Source organism: Myotis daubentonii, chromosome 16, assembly GCF_963259705.1.
Source record: "Myotis daubentonii chromosome 16, mMyoDau2.1, whole genome shotgun sequence".
Taxonomy (NCBI): Eukaryota; Metazoa; Chordata; class Mammalia; order Chiroptera; family Vespertilionidae; genus Myotis; species Myotis daubentonii.
In genome coordinates this window covers 44,993,061-45,011,255 of record NC_081855.1, presented here as the reverse complement: position 1 = coordinate 45,011,255, position 18,195 = coordinate 44,993,061, and the positions used below count along the sequence as shown (strand labels likewise).

Genomic DNA, 18,195 nt, shown 5'->3' with positions numbered 1-18,195 from the left:
CTAGAGGGTGACAGGCTCCCAGACCCCCTGGAGTCCTGGGGCAGAGGCTGGCAGGGTTGGGAGCGACCCAGGGAGGGGCCGGTGGGGAGACTGAGGCCCAGCGAGGTCCCACAGGAAGGAGATGGCTCCCCACCAGCACACTGTGCAGATGTGCCCCACGGAGGCTCAGCTGAGCATTGCTATCCTGGTCGTATTTAATACACCTCCATGCCGTGCCCGGTCCTGTGGGGATTGGGGATGTGTGCCATGCCTGCCCCTGCACAGGCATCCAGGGGACCTCCTCTCCTGCCCTCTCTCTCCCCAAACACACATTCAGTGCACTCACCACCCAGATGACCATCGGTGCCTGGACTCACTGAGCACAGAAGGTCCCCAGGTTGTCACGCTGACCCGCCCCACCCCTTGCTCTTCCTGGCAAACTCTGACTCGCACTCCCAGCGGAGGGGTCTCCTGAACTTCCCAATCCATGCTCCCCAATCCATGTGCCCTCAGCATCTTAGTTAGCGGCCTGTGTGTCTGTCCCCCCAGAGACCAACTGTCCCCCTCAGAGACCAACTGTGACCTCCCTGTGCCCACCCGGCACATGGAAAGCCTTTGAAGGCCCAAATAAAGGAATGAGTGCATTTTGAGGAAGATAAAGTCCTAAGTCTAACGAGAATGATTTGTTATTAATACCATTTATTACTCAGCACTTCTGTGCCAGGCACCGTGTGTAACACTTGCCTTGTAGCCTCGTGGCAACCCCATCAGATGCCTGTTACTGTTGTTAGCACTTTACAGGAGAGGCAGCTGAGGCTCAGAGAGGGTGAGCAGCTTGCTCAAGGTCACACAGCTCACAGGAGCAGGGCGGAGATTCAAAGCCAGGTGTACCCGAGTCCAGAACCTAAGCTGCAGACTTCTACATCTGCCACCCAGCTGCCCAGAGCTGCCCAGGATACCAGGGGAGCCTGCGGGGGCCAGCGGACGTGTAGGCAGCACCGAGAGGGGCGTGCCTGTCCTCCGCTGCCTAAAGAGCTGCTTGCATTTCCTACTGCGGTCAGCAGACTCAGGTCCCTCATCCCTGACTGCCACACGGGCAGTTGGGGCCCTCGGAGCAGGAGCCAAATGATGAGTGAGGCTCAGCCCAGCTCCAGAGCCGCACGGCTCTTCAAAGCTGGGCCCAGCAAAGGTGCCCCCTTTTGGAATAAGGGGGTCAGGTGTACTCAGCACCTCAGTGGTGGGGTTGAGCAGGAGGAGGGGTTGGCCTTCTGGGCAGTTCCTCTGGGGGTCCTCCCTGGACATCCAGAGCAGGCCCCATGGAGCCGGCCTCCCCTCCCCCTGCCTCCACACACCCCTCGCATCAGAACAGCCTAGCCCTGTCCTGCTGTCCCACTTGGCCTTCGGACAGGGAACTGCCCTGGGCCTCCGACAAGCTGGCCTTGTGTATAGCAGGAGGCTGGACGACCCTCCACCACCCCTCATGAGCACCAGGGTTCCACGCATCTGGGGAAGGTTGATTAGCCAGCTATCGCCATGATAACGCTGCATAACAACTGCCCCCAGATTCCGTGGTGTAAAACAATGCACGCTGACTTCTGTGGGTCTGCTGGGTGCCTGGGTTTGGCTGTTCTAGACTGGGCTTGGTTGGCTGGACTCCAAGCTGCTGGGTGGGTCCGGGTCTGTCCATGTTTCTTGCCTCCTCTTTGGACCAGATGCCTCTTGAAGCTTATTCTTCTCATGGTAAAAAGGCGAACTGAGCCCAGCCAGTGTGACTCCGTGGTTGAGCATCGACCTATGCAGCAGGAGGTCACAGTTTGATTCCCGGTCGGGGAACATGCCCGGGTTGTGGGCTCCATCCCCAGTAGGGGGCATACAGGAGGCAGCCAATCAACGATTCTCTCTCATCATTGATGTTTCTATCTCTCTCTCCCTCTCCATTTCTTTCTCTAAAATCAATAAAAAACATGTATTTTTAAAAAAGTCCCAATTGTGCAAGCACATTTCAAGCCTCTATGTGTGTCCCATCTACTAAATTAGCTAAAGCAAGTCCCATGGGCAGGCCCCAAATCAGGAGGTGGGGAAGTACACCCCACCCACCACAAGGCCATGGCAGGGGTGTGGCTGACTCACAGAATCACGGTCGGAAGGTCACCCAGGCCAACCCTCGGCCTGTGTAGAAGCCACTGTGCAGCATCCCCAATAGAAATCATCAGCCTCCGGTGGCTGGGATCCTTCCAGGGATGGGGAGCTCACTACCTCCATGAGGCAGCTCTTCTATTGCTAGGCTGCTCTGACCCCAAGAAATCATCGTCTCATTTCTAGTTCCAAGTCTGCCTCCCCCAAAATTTCATTCACTGATCTTAGTTCAATATTTAAGGAAAACTTACTCTACGTCTACTGGGGTCTGGGGATATAGAGCTGAGAGTCACTGTGCACATGTTCCAGGGGCCACAGACAACAAGGGAGACAGACAAGTGTGCGAGGCGACAGGTGCCTAGGTGTGGGGACCGTGGTTATCCGGGGAGGACGCCTAACCTTCATGGGGCAGCAGACAGGGATCTCTTCCCCAGGATGCCTTGCAAATGCTTTGGTGCTAGTCAGACCTGGATTTGAATTCCAGATCCATCATCGGTTCGCTGTGACCTTGGAGGTGGCCAGCCTGCAGCATCCTTCTGTATAAAATTAGGATAATGGACACATGCTCTCCTGGGAGAAGGGAGGCTAGAGGCATAAAACACTTGGCACCTGGACGAGCTCAAGGAAAGGTGTTGTCGTCGTTATTGTTGTAAATTGTTCGCCCCACGATGGATGTCGCGTTAAGCACATCTGCACTCATAAAGTTAAACCTCCGACCTTCAGAAACGCCTCTATGTTTGTCCCCGAGTTGGAGTGAGCCAAGAACTGTTGGGAATGTGACTCTGTGATCGGCCTTCTTGTGGCTTCCTCTCGGAAGTGAGGACCAGGGCACTCCACTTGGTCAGCAACGAGACCCAGCAGTGGGTGTTCAGCCTGCGGGAGGGTTAGGGCAGATCTTTCCAGCGGAGACGGGGGAGCGGGTGGCCTTAGCACTGAAGAGGGTGTCATGTGCTCTTGGGCAGCCTCTTCCAGGATCTGAGGGCTGTAGGGGACCTCGAAAATGTCTGATTGAAGACCCCATCTGATGCTTGGAGTCTGAAGGGTCAGGACTGTGGTGACGTGGGTGCCACTGGTTCCCCCCCACACTCACAGCTGACATGACTCCGCAGTTACGGCTCTCCTTCCCTCACGTGAGGACTGATTCAGAGTCATTCCCCTCTCAGACTCCTTAGCAGAGAGAGAAGAATCTCTAGATAGCACCTTACAGCAGTCCAGGCAGGCTTCCTGGAGGAGGCGGGCTTTCAGGATCCTTAAATCGTGGGTGGATCACAGGGAGCAGAAGTGGGGAAGGCCTGTTGTAGGTGTGGAGTGTGGGGGTGTCTGGGAGGGGCCTGTGCACAGTTCTGCACAGGGCTGGAGGAGAAGTCTCCTGACCGGCTCCCCTGTCAGCACCCTCCTCGGAGGTGCCCGGGGAGGGAATGTGAGAAAGAGAGCGAGAGGGACTGGAGGGACGGGAATGGCGATGGGAAACAGGAAGAGGAAGGCCACGGCGAGCAGCAAGAGCCATCAGGAGGCACCTGCCGGCGGTCTCTGCCCCTTCACTGCAGGGTGCTGGGAGCTGAGCGGGTGTGCAGGGAGCCCGTTCCTTCCTGGCTGGGCCAGCCACCCGCCAGGGTGCTGAGATAACAGCAGCGCAGAAATTAATTATAGCACTTGCTTCTCGTGCTCCGTATCAGCCCCTCAGAGCGGTGGCTTCATCCATCTTCGCTGCTTTTGCCCTCCTGTCCGATAGTGTGTGTGTGTGTGTCTGGGAGGGGAGCAGGGAGACAAGGCCAGGTGCCACCTCATGGCCTCACTCCCCATGGAGTGGCTCCCATCGCCATGGCATGATGGGTGAACGTTTAAAGGCATAGGCGCTATTCTCCATGTAAAAGTCTATGAAAATCAGTGACATCAGAAGCTGCTCTGGATCCCTTGCAGCGCCTGGGACCCTTCCACAGAGCCCCAGGGCTCCAAGGAACACAGTTTGAAAACCCCTGCGACAAAATCCACACACTCCTCTGCCTGGCATTCGAAGCCCTTTGCCCTCTGGTGCCACCCTGCCCACCCAGTCTCAGGTCTCCCTGTTCCATGTCACTCAGTCCAAAGTTGCCTTTAATCGCAGTCGCCACCCTGTTTTCTCCACCCGAAAGGTCCCTAACCCCCCCCCCACCCCCCCTCCCCCACACTAGGCCCCATCTCACCCAGTCAGTTGTTGAATTTCCACCCCACTACTCAACCACTCAGATCACTCCTCCTTCCAGCGGTTCTGTGCCGGCATCTGGCTCTTCTCAGAACACCAGGAGCGCTGCACTTCTTCAAAGGCCTGAAGCACTTCCTACCTTTTAGCGTGGTTATTTATGAACTTGTCTGGGCTCCCTGTTAGCCGGCAAATTCCTTAAGGGCAGAAACTATCTTCTTTATCTCTGTCTCCCTGGCAGTTCCCAGAAGGTTCTTGAGCAGAGAAGGGGCTGGATAAATATTTATTTGTGGAATATCTTTATAGTGTCCGCGGCAAGCCCTAGCATTGTACCAGGCCCTCAGGCTGCATGGTGAGAGGCCCAGTCCCTGCCCTCAGCAAGTCTCCGTCGTACAGGAAGCAAAGCTACAAGCCCACATTTGCAGTACAGACAGAAAACAAAGTGCAGAATGATGGCTGGGAGCAGCTCAGAAGCCAGTGCCTCACCCAGGCAAGGGGTGGTCCAGGGAGGGCTTCCTGGAGGAGGTGACACCTGGGAGAAGTCAAAGGACAAGAAGTCAGGGGGAGGTGTGGGGAACAGCACAGCAGGCAGATGGAACAGCATGTGCAAAGGCAGAGAGAGCATGGCTGGAGCTGCGCAGGCTCAGGTGTGTCTGCCGGGGAGTGGGAGAGGGCATCTAACTCAGAGCCCTGAGGGGAAAGGGAAACACTCACGGGAACATGGGACTGGAAAGCAGGAAGCTTCCAGTGGCCTCCTGGGCTGCAGTTAGAGTGGGGCCGGGGGCAGGAGCGGCTGTGGGACCCTAGGAGGGGTTTCCTCCTCTCGGAACCTACCTTCCCATCTGTAAAGGGGGTGGCTTGCGCCAGAGAGTCTTGGAGACCCCTGTCCAGCACTGAGTTAGAAATGCCAATGGAGCAGCAGCTGGACGACTGCCAGTCAATCAATGTGGTGCCGAGAAAAAACCAGGCAGGGCAAAGCTGATCATGGAGGGCCTCAGGGAGGAGGTGGTGAGGGGCGGGGCTGTGGGCCAGGGTCCTCTATTCATCCTCACAACACCCACATGTAGGCAGGTTCTGTCAGCCCCATTCTGCAGATGAGGATGTTGAGGCTTAAAGATTAAGTGCCTGAATCCCAGGCTGAGGTTTTGATCCTCTGAGCCTCTCCCCAGCTGGCAGGTGGCTCTCATCTTCCGGGCTCCCATCCCCCACCCCCTCCTGCCAGCCATGAGCTGAGGCCCAGTCACTCCTTGCAGGTGGCAGGGCCCGAGTCCCTGGGCTGGGCTGGCTCCACTCTCAATGCACGCACACTTTCCGTCCTGGGGTTCAGCTCAGGAGGGGGCCTCCCTTCCTGACCACCCACTTCTCCAGGCTTCCCCCGGCCGGGCCGGGGCCGGGCCTGCACCAGGCTCCCTGGGGAAGACACTGGAGAGCTGGTAACTGAGTCAGGGAAACCTACCGGGGCTCAAAGCACCACAAGGGCCAGTGGGGGGCTCCTCCTCCAGGGCTGACATGACAGCTTGGAAATGCCCTACTCCTCCTTTCCTGGGTTGTTGCTCGCTCCTCCCCCACAGGAAGCTCCCTGAACTGGGCCTTGGCTCCTGTGACCCAACTCTGCAGACCCCCATCCCCACCTCAGGGATCAGGAGTCTGAGTTCCAAACCCCATTCTGCCACTGAAGCTGCAGGACCTCCAACAAACATCTTCCCACCCCCAGGCCTCCCTGAAGATGGGGCTGGGGCGAAGGCTCGCCCCCCGGGATTGCAGTGAAGACAGCAGAGGTGGTCAGGGAAATGCACGGGGGCTGGCGAGGAGGTCCTACCGTCGTGACCACGCGCACCCGGGCGCAGGTTGGGAAACGCAGTTCCGTGGACCGGTACACCCGGTCCCCCACATCCAGGCTCCAGTGCGCCCAGGAAATGAGCCCCGAGCCAGGGAACTCAGGAGGGCCAATGAGGCTTAACCCAGCTGTGTGTCCTTGGCCAGGCCTCAGCGTCTGCTCCGGGTCCTTCATTGGCGAACGCAGGGATGCTGGGTTATTGTGAGGATGTGTGACCCGTGTAGCCCGGCCCAGCACTCCATACGCAGCCTCTACACGCGAGCTGGCCCACCCCGCATCTCGGGGGCCCTGCGGCTCCCTGCAGCCCTGACCCTGGACTGGGGCAGCATGGGCTGGAGGGGTGATGTGGTTCCCTTGCTCTCCCCAGGCCCCACCCTTTCGAGGCCCAGCTCCCAGCCCACCCCTACCCACCATGGGCACACACTCCAGCGCACAGGCTGCTCTCTCTCACACACACTTTTTTCTTTGTTTGCGGCTAATTGTTTATTAGGAGATGCGGGCGGCTGCGCCAGTGGGAAGGCTCAGCTTGCTCCGCTATAATTAGGATAATGCACATTAGTCATTTAGTGTAACTCCGAGAGCAGCCCCCTCCCCCCGCTCCCCTCCCCCGCTGCTACTGCTGCAGCTCACTCAGCTCCGAGGCCTGGCCATACAGGTTTGCTCAGGAGGCCTGGGCTCAGGCCACTGCCCCCAGCCTCCCTCTCCCCACCCCCTGCCCTATGCACACCTCCTTCACCTCCCTCTTCCACCCTGATGGCCACCCCCCTCCCTCCCCCCTCGCCCCCCTAATCTCGCCTCCTGTTTCCCTTCTCCTGGTCTCCTCTTTCTCTACCCCTCCCCTCTTTTCCTGACTCTAGGTTTCTTTCCTTTTCTCAGCACCCCCACCCCAGCTTTCTCATCCTTGCCTTATTTACCCCCCTCTCTCTAAACCCCCTCTCACCCCCCCCCCCCCCGCAAGCCCTCCTGGGTGGCCTGAAGCAGAGGTCTGGTTAGATAGGTTAAGCTAGGGATGGTCTGGGTTTCCAGGCCCCAGGGGTGTGATGTGACCAGGTGGTACTGTCCAGGCCTCCCCCTCAGGCCTGCACCCTGGAGGGTGCCCTCCTGCCTGCTGACCTCCCCTCTGCCCTGCCCTGAGCCCAGCATTTGTTCCCAGAGGACTGGACTGGCAAAGGCAGGCCTTTGTCTTCAAATGGCCCTTCCCCTGAGCACATCGGTGTGGCCCCATTGCCCCATCCCCCATTCACTTATAGTCTTCCCCCAACCCTGGCCCCACAGGAAGCTAGTGTGTTTGGGGGGTCAGGGTGGGGGCTCCCAGAGGGCTGGTGGGAGCAGCGGGCCCTCGGCCTCACCTGGCCTGAGCTGGGCCAGGCAAGGTGGAGGGTGTTCTCAGTCCACAGAACAAGGGCTGTTCCAACAGCGTCCTTTTGTCCCAGCCCCCCAGCCACTGGCAGACTCCAGACCTGTCCACAAATGAAGCGCCTGACCCCTCTTCCTGCACCCCTGCGCCCCCACCCCACCCCACCCTTCCCATCACAAAAGGGACCTCACATCAGGCCCATTACAGCTGGGAAGACTGCGGTCTGGGGCCAAGGGGTTGTGGGGGGGCGGGCAGGGGTGAGGATGGGGCCCCTTTCCGATTTTCAGAAATAAACGCAAGAGCTGTTCCCAGGGGTGAGGGACGCTCGCCTGGCGATACAAGGCCTCCTTGTCTCTGCGAGCCTGTCGGAGCCTCTGGTCCTGGTCCTGAGATCACAGATGCAGACAGACCCACAGACAGACACACGCTCACAACTCACAAGGGCAGGCTCAGGGCACAGCGGCGTCAGGGGCCAGGCTCACTGCGCCCTTGGAGGGGAGGGGGCAGGGCTCCGCTCCGGGACCTCTTCCCCTCCCCCGCCTCTGTGCCCCAGGCTCCCGCGGCCCAGCAACCCCTCAGCCCAGAGACACCGTTCCATCTGGAATTGCACATCTTGAGGGCGTTGCCCCCACGGCCTCCATCACTTCCTCCCGGGGTTCCTTCCCCTTCTCCGCCTCCCTCTCTGTCATGGTCCATGAGGCTCTGAACCCCAGTGCCAGGTGAGCGTACAGGCTCCCCCGAGAACGGGAGCTGTGGGGGAAGGGATGGCCTTTGCCTGGCCAGTCTCTGGGGATCAGGAAACCTTTACTCCTCTCCCCTTGGGATTGCTCCCCTCAGGTGTTGAGGTGACAGGGCTAGCAAGGAAGTGCCCCTGGGACTAGCAGGGAGCCAGGAAGCTAGAAAGTTGGTTCCTGTGGGTCTCAGGCAGGGGTGGGCAAACTTTTTGACTCGAGGGCCACAATGGGTTCTTAAACTGGACCGGAGGGCCGGAACAAAAGCATGGATGGAGTGTTTGTGTGAACTAATATAAATTCAAAGTAAACATCATTACATAAAAGGGTACGGTCTTTTTTTTCAATAGCTTTATTCATTTCAAACGGGCGGATCCAGGCCGTAGTTTGCCCACGGCTGGTCTCAGGTCTGCCTTGCTGTGCACCCAGCAGGGCGTCCCTCCCTGGGCTTTGAGCGGCCCAGGAGCAGGGGCAGGGGCAGTCCTAGCAGCAGCCTCTTGGGGTTCCATGGCCACCTGACCCTCTGTTGCCCTGTCCTCTGTTGGGCTCCAGGAGGCCTTCCTAGCCCCAGGTGAGCTGAGCCTCCCCTCCTCCCGGCCTCCTCCTGTGTCTCTCTGAGTTCCTCCCTTTTCCCCACAGGTGAGAGGTTGCAGCTCAGCGGCCGGCAGCAGGTGGGGAGAAGGATTTTAGGCAGAGGAAGCAAAAGGAGTGGTCAGGCTAGGGTAGATGTTCCAGGAGAGGGGAGGGCAGGGGAGTCTGCAAGAGGAAGACCAGCACAGTGTGTGTGTGTGTGTGTGTGTGTGTGTGTGTGTGTGTGTGAGTGTGTGTGTTAGCGGACACAACCTCCCAGGGTCATCACAATCACTCACTCATGGGGTTCTGTGCTGGATGCCAGGGATACAGAAAGCTACAGGTTCCCCGCCCTTACAGCAGGCAAATCGACCGCAAGAGAATCAGGGTTGGGGTTCATACGCGTAGGGGCGGGGAGCCGTTCACTGGGTCTCGGAGGATCTCTGGGCCCTGTGATGATAACAATTTAATTTAATTTACTTAATGATGAGGCTAATAGCATGCAAACAATAGCTCACATTTAAAGAGGGCTCACTGTGGGCCAGGCATGGTTGAAGCCCTTTGCAGGTCATCTTATAGCACGCATGTCTCATTCTCACAGAAACCCAGTGAGAGAGGAATTGCTGTCACCCAGTTTACAGTTTAGGAAGCCGAGGTGAGGGCTGCCAAGTTATTTGCCCAAGATGATGTAGCTGGTAAATGGCAGAGCCCATCTGCTGGGAGCCTTCCTGACCCTCAGTGTCTTCATCTATAAAATGTGGGGAAGGGACCTGATCGCAGGGAGTTAGTTCCCAGGCGGGTGGCAGGAGATGACCTGGCCAGTCACCAGTGCTCCTGGGAGGAAGCAGGCAGGGGGCCTCTTGGGAGGGGATTTAGGGCAAAGTGGGGGAGGGTGCCTCTCCTGCAGGCCCCTCCCCCCAGCTGACTTATTCCAACATTGTGTTCCTGGGGGCGGGGGGGGGGGGGGGGAGGGGGGCGGGCGACAGTATGGGAAGCTGCTTCTCCAGGATTTATAGTCTCTGGGGGGAGAAGGGGTTATGGGTTGCCGGAGGCTTCAGTTGCCCTCTCCCCCTCCACAGCCCGCCCCCCCGCCCCCCCGCCTCCAACCCCCAATGCCCACTGCAGGAATAGTTATTACATAGCACACTGGCTGCAAGTTCCGCCTGGGAGCTCCTGCCCAGCCCAGGCTGCAGGCACGCAGTGTTGGGGACACAGAGGAAAAGGGAGCTGCCGGGGTGGTGGAGGAGACACTGTCCAGCTCTGGAAAGGGCGTAGCGAGGTGGAGAAGGGAGTATGGAGGGGCTCAGGTGGGTGTGGGCGTCCCTTTCCGGCCCCAGACCTCAGGGAGGCACCCATTCTTCTGCTGGGCTCCTCCTCCAAGAGGTGGCTCATCAAGGCTCCAGCCTTGGGTGGGGACACCCAATGTACATGGCCAATTTGTCAACGTAGAAAAAGACAGAAGCGGTCCATGCTACGTGCGAGGTGCCAGGCTTGGTGCGCAGAGCTGGGCCCGGGTTTCAGTCCCTGCTGGCTCCCTGGCCAGCATCTTAGTGCAAGACCCAGACGCTCAGTGGTTCTGTGATGATACTACAGCGCCTGGGACACTGGGCAGGCCCTGTCCTGCAGGGCGGGGGAGGGCATTGTTTGGGGAACGCCAAGCCCAGCTGTCACACGCCCTCCCCTTTATCCTGCTGACCCCTGTGTGGCCCAGGACGCACCAGGACTCCCTGCACACGCGGCCCCTGCTCACCCCTCGGTTGCCCATGTAGCAGGCAGGGAAAGGGACTACTTATGTCTCCCAGATGAGGAAAGAGGGGCCCAGAGAGGGGAGGAAACTGCCCGAGGCCACACAGCAGGGCAGTGGCTTCCTGGGCTGGATTCCAGGGGCCCCCACAACGAGCACTCTGTCCAGCTTTGGTGCCGCTGTCGCGGTCTTTGGGGAGAGTCTGCTCTGTGTGCCTGCCATTCCTGCCTTTGTCCCATTTAGCTTAACCGACATTGACAGTGGACCTGCTGGAAGCTCAACAGGCAAGTGCTGGAGAAAAACGGCCCAGCTTTTCTCCTCTCAGAATGAAATGACCAGGGAGAGTGAAGTGAATGAATGAATGAGCACCAGGGCTGACTCGGTACCAGCAACGACACCCAGCAATTGCCTGTGGAGTCAGGACCACTCTATGTGACGGGCTCTGTCCAGGGTCAGAGTGGTTAAGGAACTTGCCCAAGGTTACACAGCAAGAAAGTGGCATTTGAATGTTTTTTTGCTCCCAAACCACACAGGTTCTTGCTTCTTTTCTTCTTCTTCTTCTCTCTCTCTTTTTTAAAAACATTTATTCTCTTGTGTGTGTTTTTCTAATTCTTGGAACAACTTCAAACATTTTCCCTTCATTTTTAATGACATTTATTGTTTTCCTTCTAATTTTACAAGCAATCCATGTTCACTGCAGACGACTGGAAAATACATAAAAACGCAAAGTAAAAAAATAACAATCACCCATAATCCTCACCCCCCAGGGACAACCCCATTAGCATTTTGATGTATTTCCCCCAGAGTCTGCATTTTTTTATATAAAATGGGTAGCATGCAGTATTGCCAGTTCTGCACCCTGCTTTTAGTTCAAACTATTTATTTGCCGTTCCGAGTAAATTGTGTTTTTTTCTAAAAAAGCCAACCTCAGTCTGTAATGGCTGCATACACCCATTTGTGGGTGTTTGCTTTTATTGGGCCATTCCCTGCTTCTGGACATTCGTTTCTAATTTTTTACTAATAAACATATCATTGCGGTGAATATCTTCCTGGGAAAATCTTTGGGCTGATTTCTGCTTATTAGATTTCCAAGGGGGAGGTTTTTGGGGGCGGGAAAGAAACAGTTTCGAGGCCTTTAAAACATATTTTGAAAGTGTGCTCTAGAAAGTGTGCCCAGCTCACCCTCCAACGAGGAAGTAGGAAGCATGAACACACCATTTCTTAAAACTGTTGCTAACACAGGGTATTACCAATGAAAAAACCCCCACAAAACAAGAACCTCTCTCAAGCCATAGGTTTCCCCGCTTCAGCACCCTGCTCTGCAGAAACTGGTATATTGGTTGATAATTCCCCATTTTGCCGATGGGAGGACAGGGCCCCGGAGAGCAGACGTAGACATACTTGGCCTAGGTCAGATGCACGGATTAGCCGAGGAAAGGCAGGCCCGGAACACAGGCATCCTGCCTCTTAGAGCCTCTTTCCCGTACCCTCCTGGAGAGCTCCCCCCACTGCAGATCTCCTGGGCCAGCGCTGGCCTGCCAGGCCACACCCTCCTGCAGGCTGGAGGTCTGGGTTGGGCGGGGTCACTGGGCATAGCCCATCCCTGGCCTCTTGATCAGGGACCATGTGGCCCCTAAGATCCTCTCCACCTGCACAGCCATGGTTTTTGCTCCCTCTCTTCCATTCGTTTATAGATTTGGCAAGGGCACTGGTCCAGGCTCCGGGCAATTGATCCTTCGCTGTCGGCCACGCGAGTCACAGTCCCTTCAGTATCTCCCAACCCTTCCTGCTTAGAGCCCTGTGTTTTCCAAACTTCTGTGATGATCACGGGCCTGGGATGCTTGATAAGCATACGAATCACCAGGTCTTCCATCTGCAAAGTGACTGTAAGCCTGGTTCTGGCCCTAGAATCCATTTGCTATTGTTGTTTTGTTTGTTCTGATTCTTACATTCAGGCAAGTTCAGGAGCCAGTGGGGAAGGATCCCCAAGCACTGACATCTGGTGTAGTGCACGCGCTCACACACACACACACACACACACACACACACACACACACGCACAGCTCTGCCCCCTCCGGCCCTGCTGGCTGCCCTGCTGTGCCCTTAGCTTCAAATTCATCAAAGCTAATGACAATCTTTTTTTTCCCCTCTGATTTGCAAGCGATTAGTTTTAATTTGGGGACAATTAGAGGTAGAAGTAGGAGGCATCTGATCTTGATTAGAACCAGGGAGATGGCCAGAGGCACCCCACCTCTCGCCCGCCTGGCCCTGGCCCTCGCCTCCACGCAGATGAATTTATATATTCAATCTTGGGGCGACACTGGCGTGTGTGCCTGGGCAGAGGGTGCGAAGGTTGTCGGGGGTGGCCAGAGACCGTGCTGTGCTCCCAGAGACCTGGGGCCAGCCTGAGATGAACAGGGAGGGCCTCTGTCCAGCCACTGGCCCAGCAAGAGGGTAGAATTGGCATTTGCTAAGTTATCTACTGTGTGTCACCCCGCGTACTATGCAAGGCTGGTCTAGACCCAGTGTCTGCCCCTACTCCAATCCAGCTGGAAAGGCAAACGTATAGACAGCTACATGCCTTCTGGTGTTGGAAGTGGCTGGAGAGACTTCTGTCTACACTGGCAAAGGGGCACATAGGCCAGCACCCTGCCCCCAGGGAGCACTCGCAGAACTAATGAGATCATTTGCACCTCGCACTCATACCAGGACGTAGCTCCTGGTCAGTCAGAACCAGAGCTGGACAGAGCACAGCAGCAGCAATACACCACCCAGGTGGTGGCAGTGAGAGGCATCAGGGAAGGCTTCAGGGAGGAGGTGATGCCTGGGCAGGTCATGGAAAGAGGAAGGGACCCCACACCCCACTACATAAGCACTAAAACTGTTGTACCACAATACCATCTTGTCCGCTCCCCTTTCTGAAAGCTAGCTGTTTTCTTAATGCACGTTGCTGCCCCTTCCAGAATCTCAGTCTCCTTATGTTCAAGGTTGCTGGGAGGGGTCTAGAGCCCCGTGTCAGCAACCCTTCCCCTCGGTGGCCATCCAGGCTCCTCTTGGGTGCCTCAGGGAGGAGGCACTCGCTAGCCCACAGCCTCCTAGTCAGTGCTGGGCAGCTCATCCAGAGAATTCCATCAATGCAACCAAAATCTACTCAGGGCAAGGTGTGCTTGCAGACACGTTTCTCCAATCCCTCCCTTCATGCCCCTCTGAGTCTGCTGCCCAGCTGGTGGCCCCTGCCCCCGCTGTGTCGCCAAGGGGTCCAGATGGCCAGCCGTGAGATTGGGACGATAAGAGGGTCAAAGGGGACTAAGTGCTACTTAGCAGGCTCTGGGGTCTCCGGCGGATGCTAAGTGAGGCAGGGCCAGTGGCCTGACTTCCACATCCCCCCCCCCGCCCCACCCACCTGGCCTGAGAATGGGCAGCTACAGCTCCCTGACCACAGCTGCCCTTCTCCACCTGCAGCAGGACAAGCACGGCGGCATCTCCCCATCTCCGCCCGCACATCCCTCCACATCGAACAGTGTCCCTCCTCCCTCCTTGGTTTCCTGTGGCTACTCTCAATGTCCCTGTGAGTGGGCTGCTGTCACCACCTCAGTTTTAGAGGTGAAAACCGAGGCTCCAAATGGAAGCAACTTGCTCACCGAGTGTGGCAAGGAGGAGCCTTGAACTTGCGTCCTCCCCAGGCCTCTGTCTGCTTGTCTGCTTCCTGCTGCTTCCAAAGCATCTGGTTGGCTGCTGTTCCCTGGCTCAGACCTTCATCCTGGACTCCCACCCTCGTGCCTTGGGGCCAGCCTCGTCCCAGGTGGCTGGGGTACCGTCTCAGAGCCTCCAGGGGTAACTGGGGGGCAAGATTCCAGGGACCCGCCTTGCCAAATATCTTCCTGTCCTCATCTGGGACTCAGCTGCCCACCTCCATCCCACCATTAGCAGTGGCATATCCTGCAGGCTGCAGAGGAGGGAAGGGTGGCCTGGGAACAGAGTTCTGGGAATGGAGGGAGCAATCTGGTGTAAAAGCATGGGCTGCCCAGAGCCCAGCAGTGCCCCCAGCTGGTCCTAAGGGCACTGCTCCTCTTAGAACAACTGTCCTAGGGCTTTTGCAGAAATTGAGCATGCATCTTGGAGGGCTTCGTGGAGGAGGTGACTTTGGAGGAAGACTCAGATGTGGATGTGTGCAGATAGGAAAGGAAAGAATTCGACCCAGAGGGCACAGCATGAGCAAAGGAGGGGCGAGAAGGCAGCATCAGCAGTGCTAACGCCAGGAGTTGTCCAGTTATTTTGGCAGTGGGGCTTGGGAGGAGGATTCCTGGGGGAAGGGGACCCTGGAACCCCATTCTAGAGGGCCCTGAATGCCACCATCACAGCCTGGATTTTATTTGGGAAGCAGAAGGAGAAACCATTTAATAATACCTACTACACCCAGTTGCATTGTGTTGTACAATTTGTAGAGCACTTTCTGATTTGATTCTCAGAAAACAAACAAATGACAACACAACACCCTGTGAGACAGCATTGCTATTATTACCCAGTTTCACAGGGGAGAAATGTGACTCAGGGGCGCCCTTGGGAAGACCCAGAACTGGTTCTCAAACCTCGAACCTCCATATCGTGGTCCTTCCTGCTCCGTGACAGTGTCCAGCGGGTGAGCTGGGAGTGAGGGGCCGACAGGGTCCGATCTGTGGTCGAGAGGAACCGATCACTCTGGCTGCTGTGTACGGGAGGGGAGGCCAGGGAGGGGGTGAGCTGGAGAAAGGAGGGACTCAGACGGTGTCATGTTGTCATAGCAACAAGAGTGAAGCCAGACTGGGGCAGGGGCCTGGGCATGGAAGACAGGGGGCAGCCTGGGACATACCAGCGAGTTAAGAGGTGGAATTGCTGGAACCTGGCGGCTCCTGCGAGGATGAGGGGGGAGGGGACTGAGAGGAGGGAGAGGTCAAACCTGAGGCCGACATTTGGGTTTGGAGACTGAGGATCGAATTCCCTGTATCTCCAGGGTGTGGAGGTGTATGAGGTCCCTGGGAACCCACACCATCTGAGGCAGCTGGGCCAGTAAGGGGCTTGGGTTGGAGGGTCAGGCTTGGGGACAAGTTACTTAAGCGTCTTGCACCTTTATCTGTGAGATGTGAAAACAGGCTTTCGAAAAAGAGAAGTTATTGATGGAAAACGGGTTCAGTCAATGGAGATTGTAATCAGATTTGCTCAGAGGATTGATCTGAGGATGAAATAAGCTAATGCTGTTGAGCCCTGGGCGAGGCGATAATGGTGCGAGCTCACACTTCCTCAGCCCCACACTCCGCCCTCGTGCACACGACTTAGTAAGACCTCCTAGTGGCACCTCGAGGCAAGAAAACGTTATCCGCCTTTCACAGATGAGGATGCAGGGGGATGAAACCTCTTTAAAGCTCCGAGACGCTTTGCGCCGGAATTAACTTTACCCCCACGTGGCAGATAACGAAATGAAGGCTGCACCAGGCCAGGGGGGCAGCTCAGTGAGGGCGTGAACATACCTGGAAAGGTGGGGCCAGGCTCAGAGCCTGGGCAACCTGGCACTGCCCCCCCCCCCCAGGACCTAGAACCAGGCTGGGCGCTGCCCCCCTGTGGAGTGGATGGCCCCATGTGAGAGTGGCCGCCCGGGGTGTCCTGGGGTCCGAGCACAGCCTCTCCTGACCACCGTGGGGTCTTTCTTCTGTCTGTCCCCAGCCTCCGGCCGCTCCCACCCAGCCAGCCCCAGCCCGCCGGGGCCCCCGGCCGGCCCAGTGCTGCCGATCAGCTACCGGCTGTCCCACACGCGGCTGGCCTTCTTCCTGCGGGAGGCGCGGCCCCTGCCGCCCGCGCTGGCCAACGGCTCCCTGCAGCGCTCGGAGCCCTTCGTGGTGTTCCAGACCAAGGAGCTGCCCGTCCTCAACGTCTCCCTGGGGCCCTTCAGCACCAGCCAGGTGGTGGCCCGCGAGCTCCTGCAGCCGCCCAGCACCCTGGACATCCCCGAGCGCCTCACGGTCAACTGGAAGGTGCGAGCCTTCATCGTCCGCGCCCGTGTGCCCGCCTCGCAGCCGGTGGCCCAGGTGCTGTTCTACGTAGCCGGCCGGGACTGGGACGACTTCGGCGTCACCGAGCGGCTGCCCTGTGTCCGCCTGCATGCCTTCCGAGATGCCCGGGAGGTCAAGAGCTCCTGCCGCCTCAGCGGGGCCCTGGCCGCCTGTCTTGTGCGGGCTGAGCTGCCCCTGGCCTGGTTCGGGCCCCCTGCCCCGGCCGCACCGCCCACCGCCCGACGCAAGTCTCCGGAGGGGCTGGAGCCCGAGTCCGCAGGGGAGAGCCAGCAGGCTGAGCTGTACTACACTCTCCACGCGCCAGATGCCTCGGGGGGCTGTGGGGGCACCTGGCGGGGGGCTGGGGCCGGAGTGGGGGCCCGGGCGGAGAGCCCTACCCAGCACCCGCTGCTGCGCATAGGGAGCATCAGCCTGTTCCGCCCGCCCCCCAGGAGGACCCTGCAGGAGCACAGGCTGGACAGCAACCTGATGATCCGCCTGCCCGACCGGCCCCTCAAGCCGGGGGAAGTGCTCAGCATCCTCCTCTACCTGGCCCCCAACTCCTCCTCCCCCTCCCGCCCCAGCGTGGAGCATTTCACACTCAGGTAGGCGCTCATGGGTCAGGGTTGGCTTCCCTCTGTAGGGCCTCACCAGCCTGCCTGTCCAGCCTCCTAATCCCAGCTCTTCCACTCGATCGACCTCAGGAAGACATGTCACTTATTTGAGCCCCAGTGGTCTCATCTGTCTAGTGGCGACAGAAATCCCCGCTCTGCCTCCGTATCTCACAGAAATGACATCCCGGTAAAGGAGAAATGTCCATTTTCCCCAGCACGGACGTCCAAAAGGAGAGAACTGGGGCTGGAAGGGCCCTTAGACGTTAGCTGGCGCAAACCTCCCATTTCACAGATGAGGAGACTGAGGCCAAAGCGGAGAAATGGAGATCAGAGAGCAGCTCCTTGCTGGGAGCCAAAGGATGAGCAGGAGTGTGTGTGTGTGTGTGTGTGTGTGTGTGTGTGTGTGTGTGTTGGGACATTTGTCCAGTCCTAGAGTCGGGAGAAAGCTTCAGGAGATCAGCTCTTTCTGTAGCCTGAGGAGGATACCGCTCACCATTCAGAAATGCCTTAAATAGAAACACATCCCCACAAAACATGAAGACGGCTCACAGTAGGCATCCATGGTTTGAGCCACGTTGGAGGATTCATAGGAAAGGCCCCCCCCCCCAAAACGCTCCCTGCTCCCCCAAGCAAGAGAACCTGAAACATGACCGTTAGCTTCTGACTTCTTTAAGTCTCGCCCCCTCTCCTGAGTGAACTGAAAGCTCAAATACTTCAGGAAAGGATCATATCTGACTCAGCGATTGATACCTGAATGTGACTAGGAGTTAAGTCAGTCACCAGAGATCTTGGGCTGCATTAATAGGAATAGCGCATGTAGAATTAGGGAGGTGATGACCATTCTGCTTCAGTCGGCATTTGTTAGAGCACAGCTGAAGTATTGTAGGTAGCATAGGACCCTACACCATATATGTTCAGTGTCTCGAGGGGGGTGGCTGGGATACCAGTGACTTGAAACTCTGGGAAAAGCAGCGAGTAGAGGAACTAGAGATGTCCGGCCCAGAGAAAAGAGAGCTCAGAAACCT

At 57.5% G+C, this 18,195-nt stretch overlaps 1 protein-coding gene across 2 annotated transcripts in view; it reads left to right on the top strand.

The window, feature by feature from the left end:
- Positions 1-18,195, top strand: part of TMEM132E (transmembrane protein 132E) — a 51,177-nt gene that overhangs the window by 22,263 nt on the left and 10,719 nt on the right. The window contains exon 2 of one of the 2 annotated variants that reach the window (XM_059670563.1): positions 16,231-17,161. In XM_059670563.1, coding sequence (XP_059526546.1) covers positions 16,231-17,161 — 931 coding nt within the window. Of the gene's footprint in view, positions 1-16,136; positions 17,162-18,195 lie in introns of those variants that run through there. The other variant, XM_059670562.1, reaches the window with a different exon arrangement.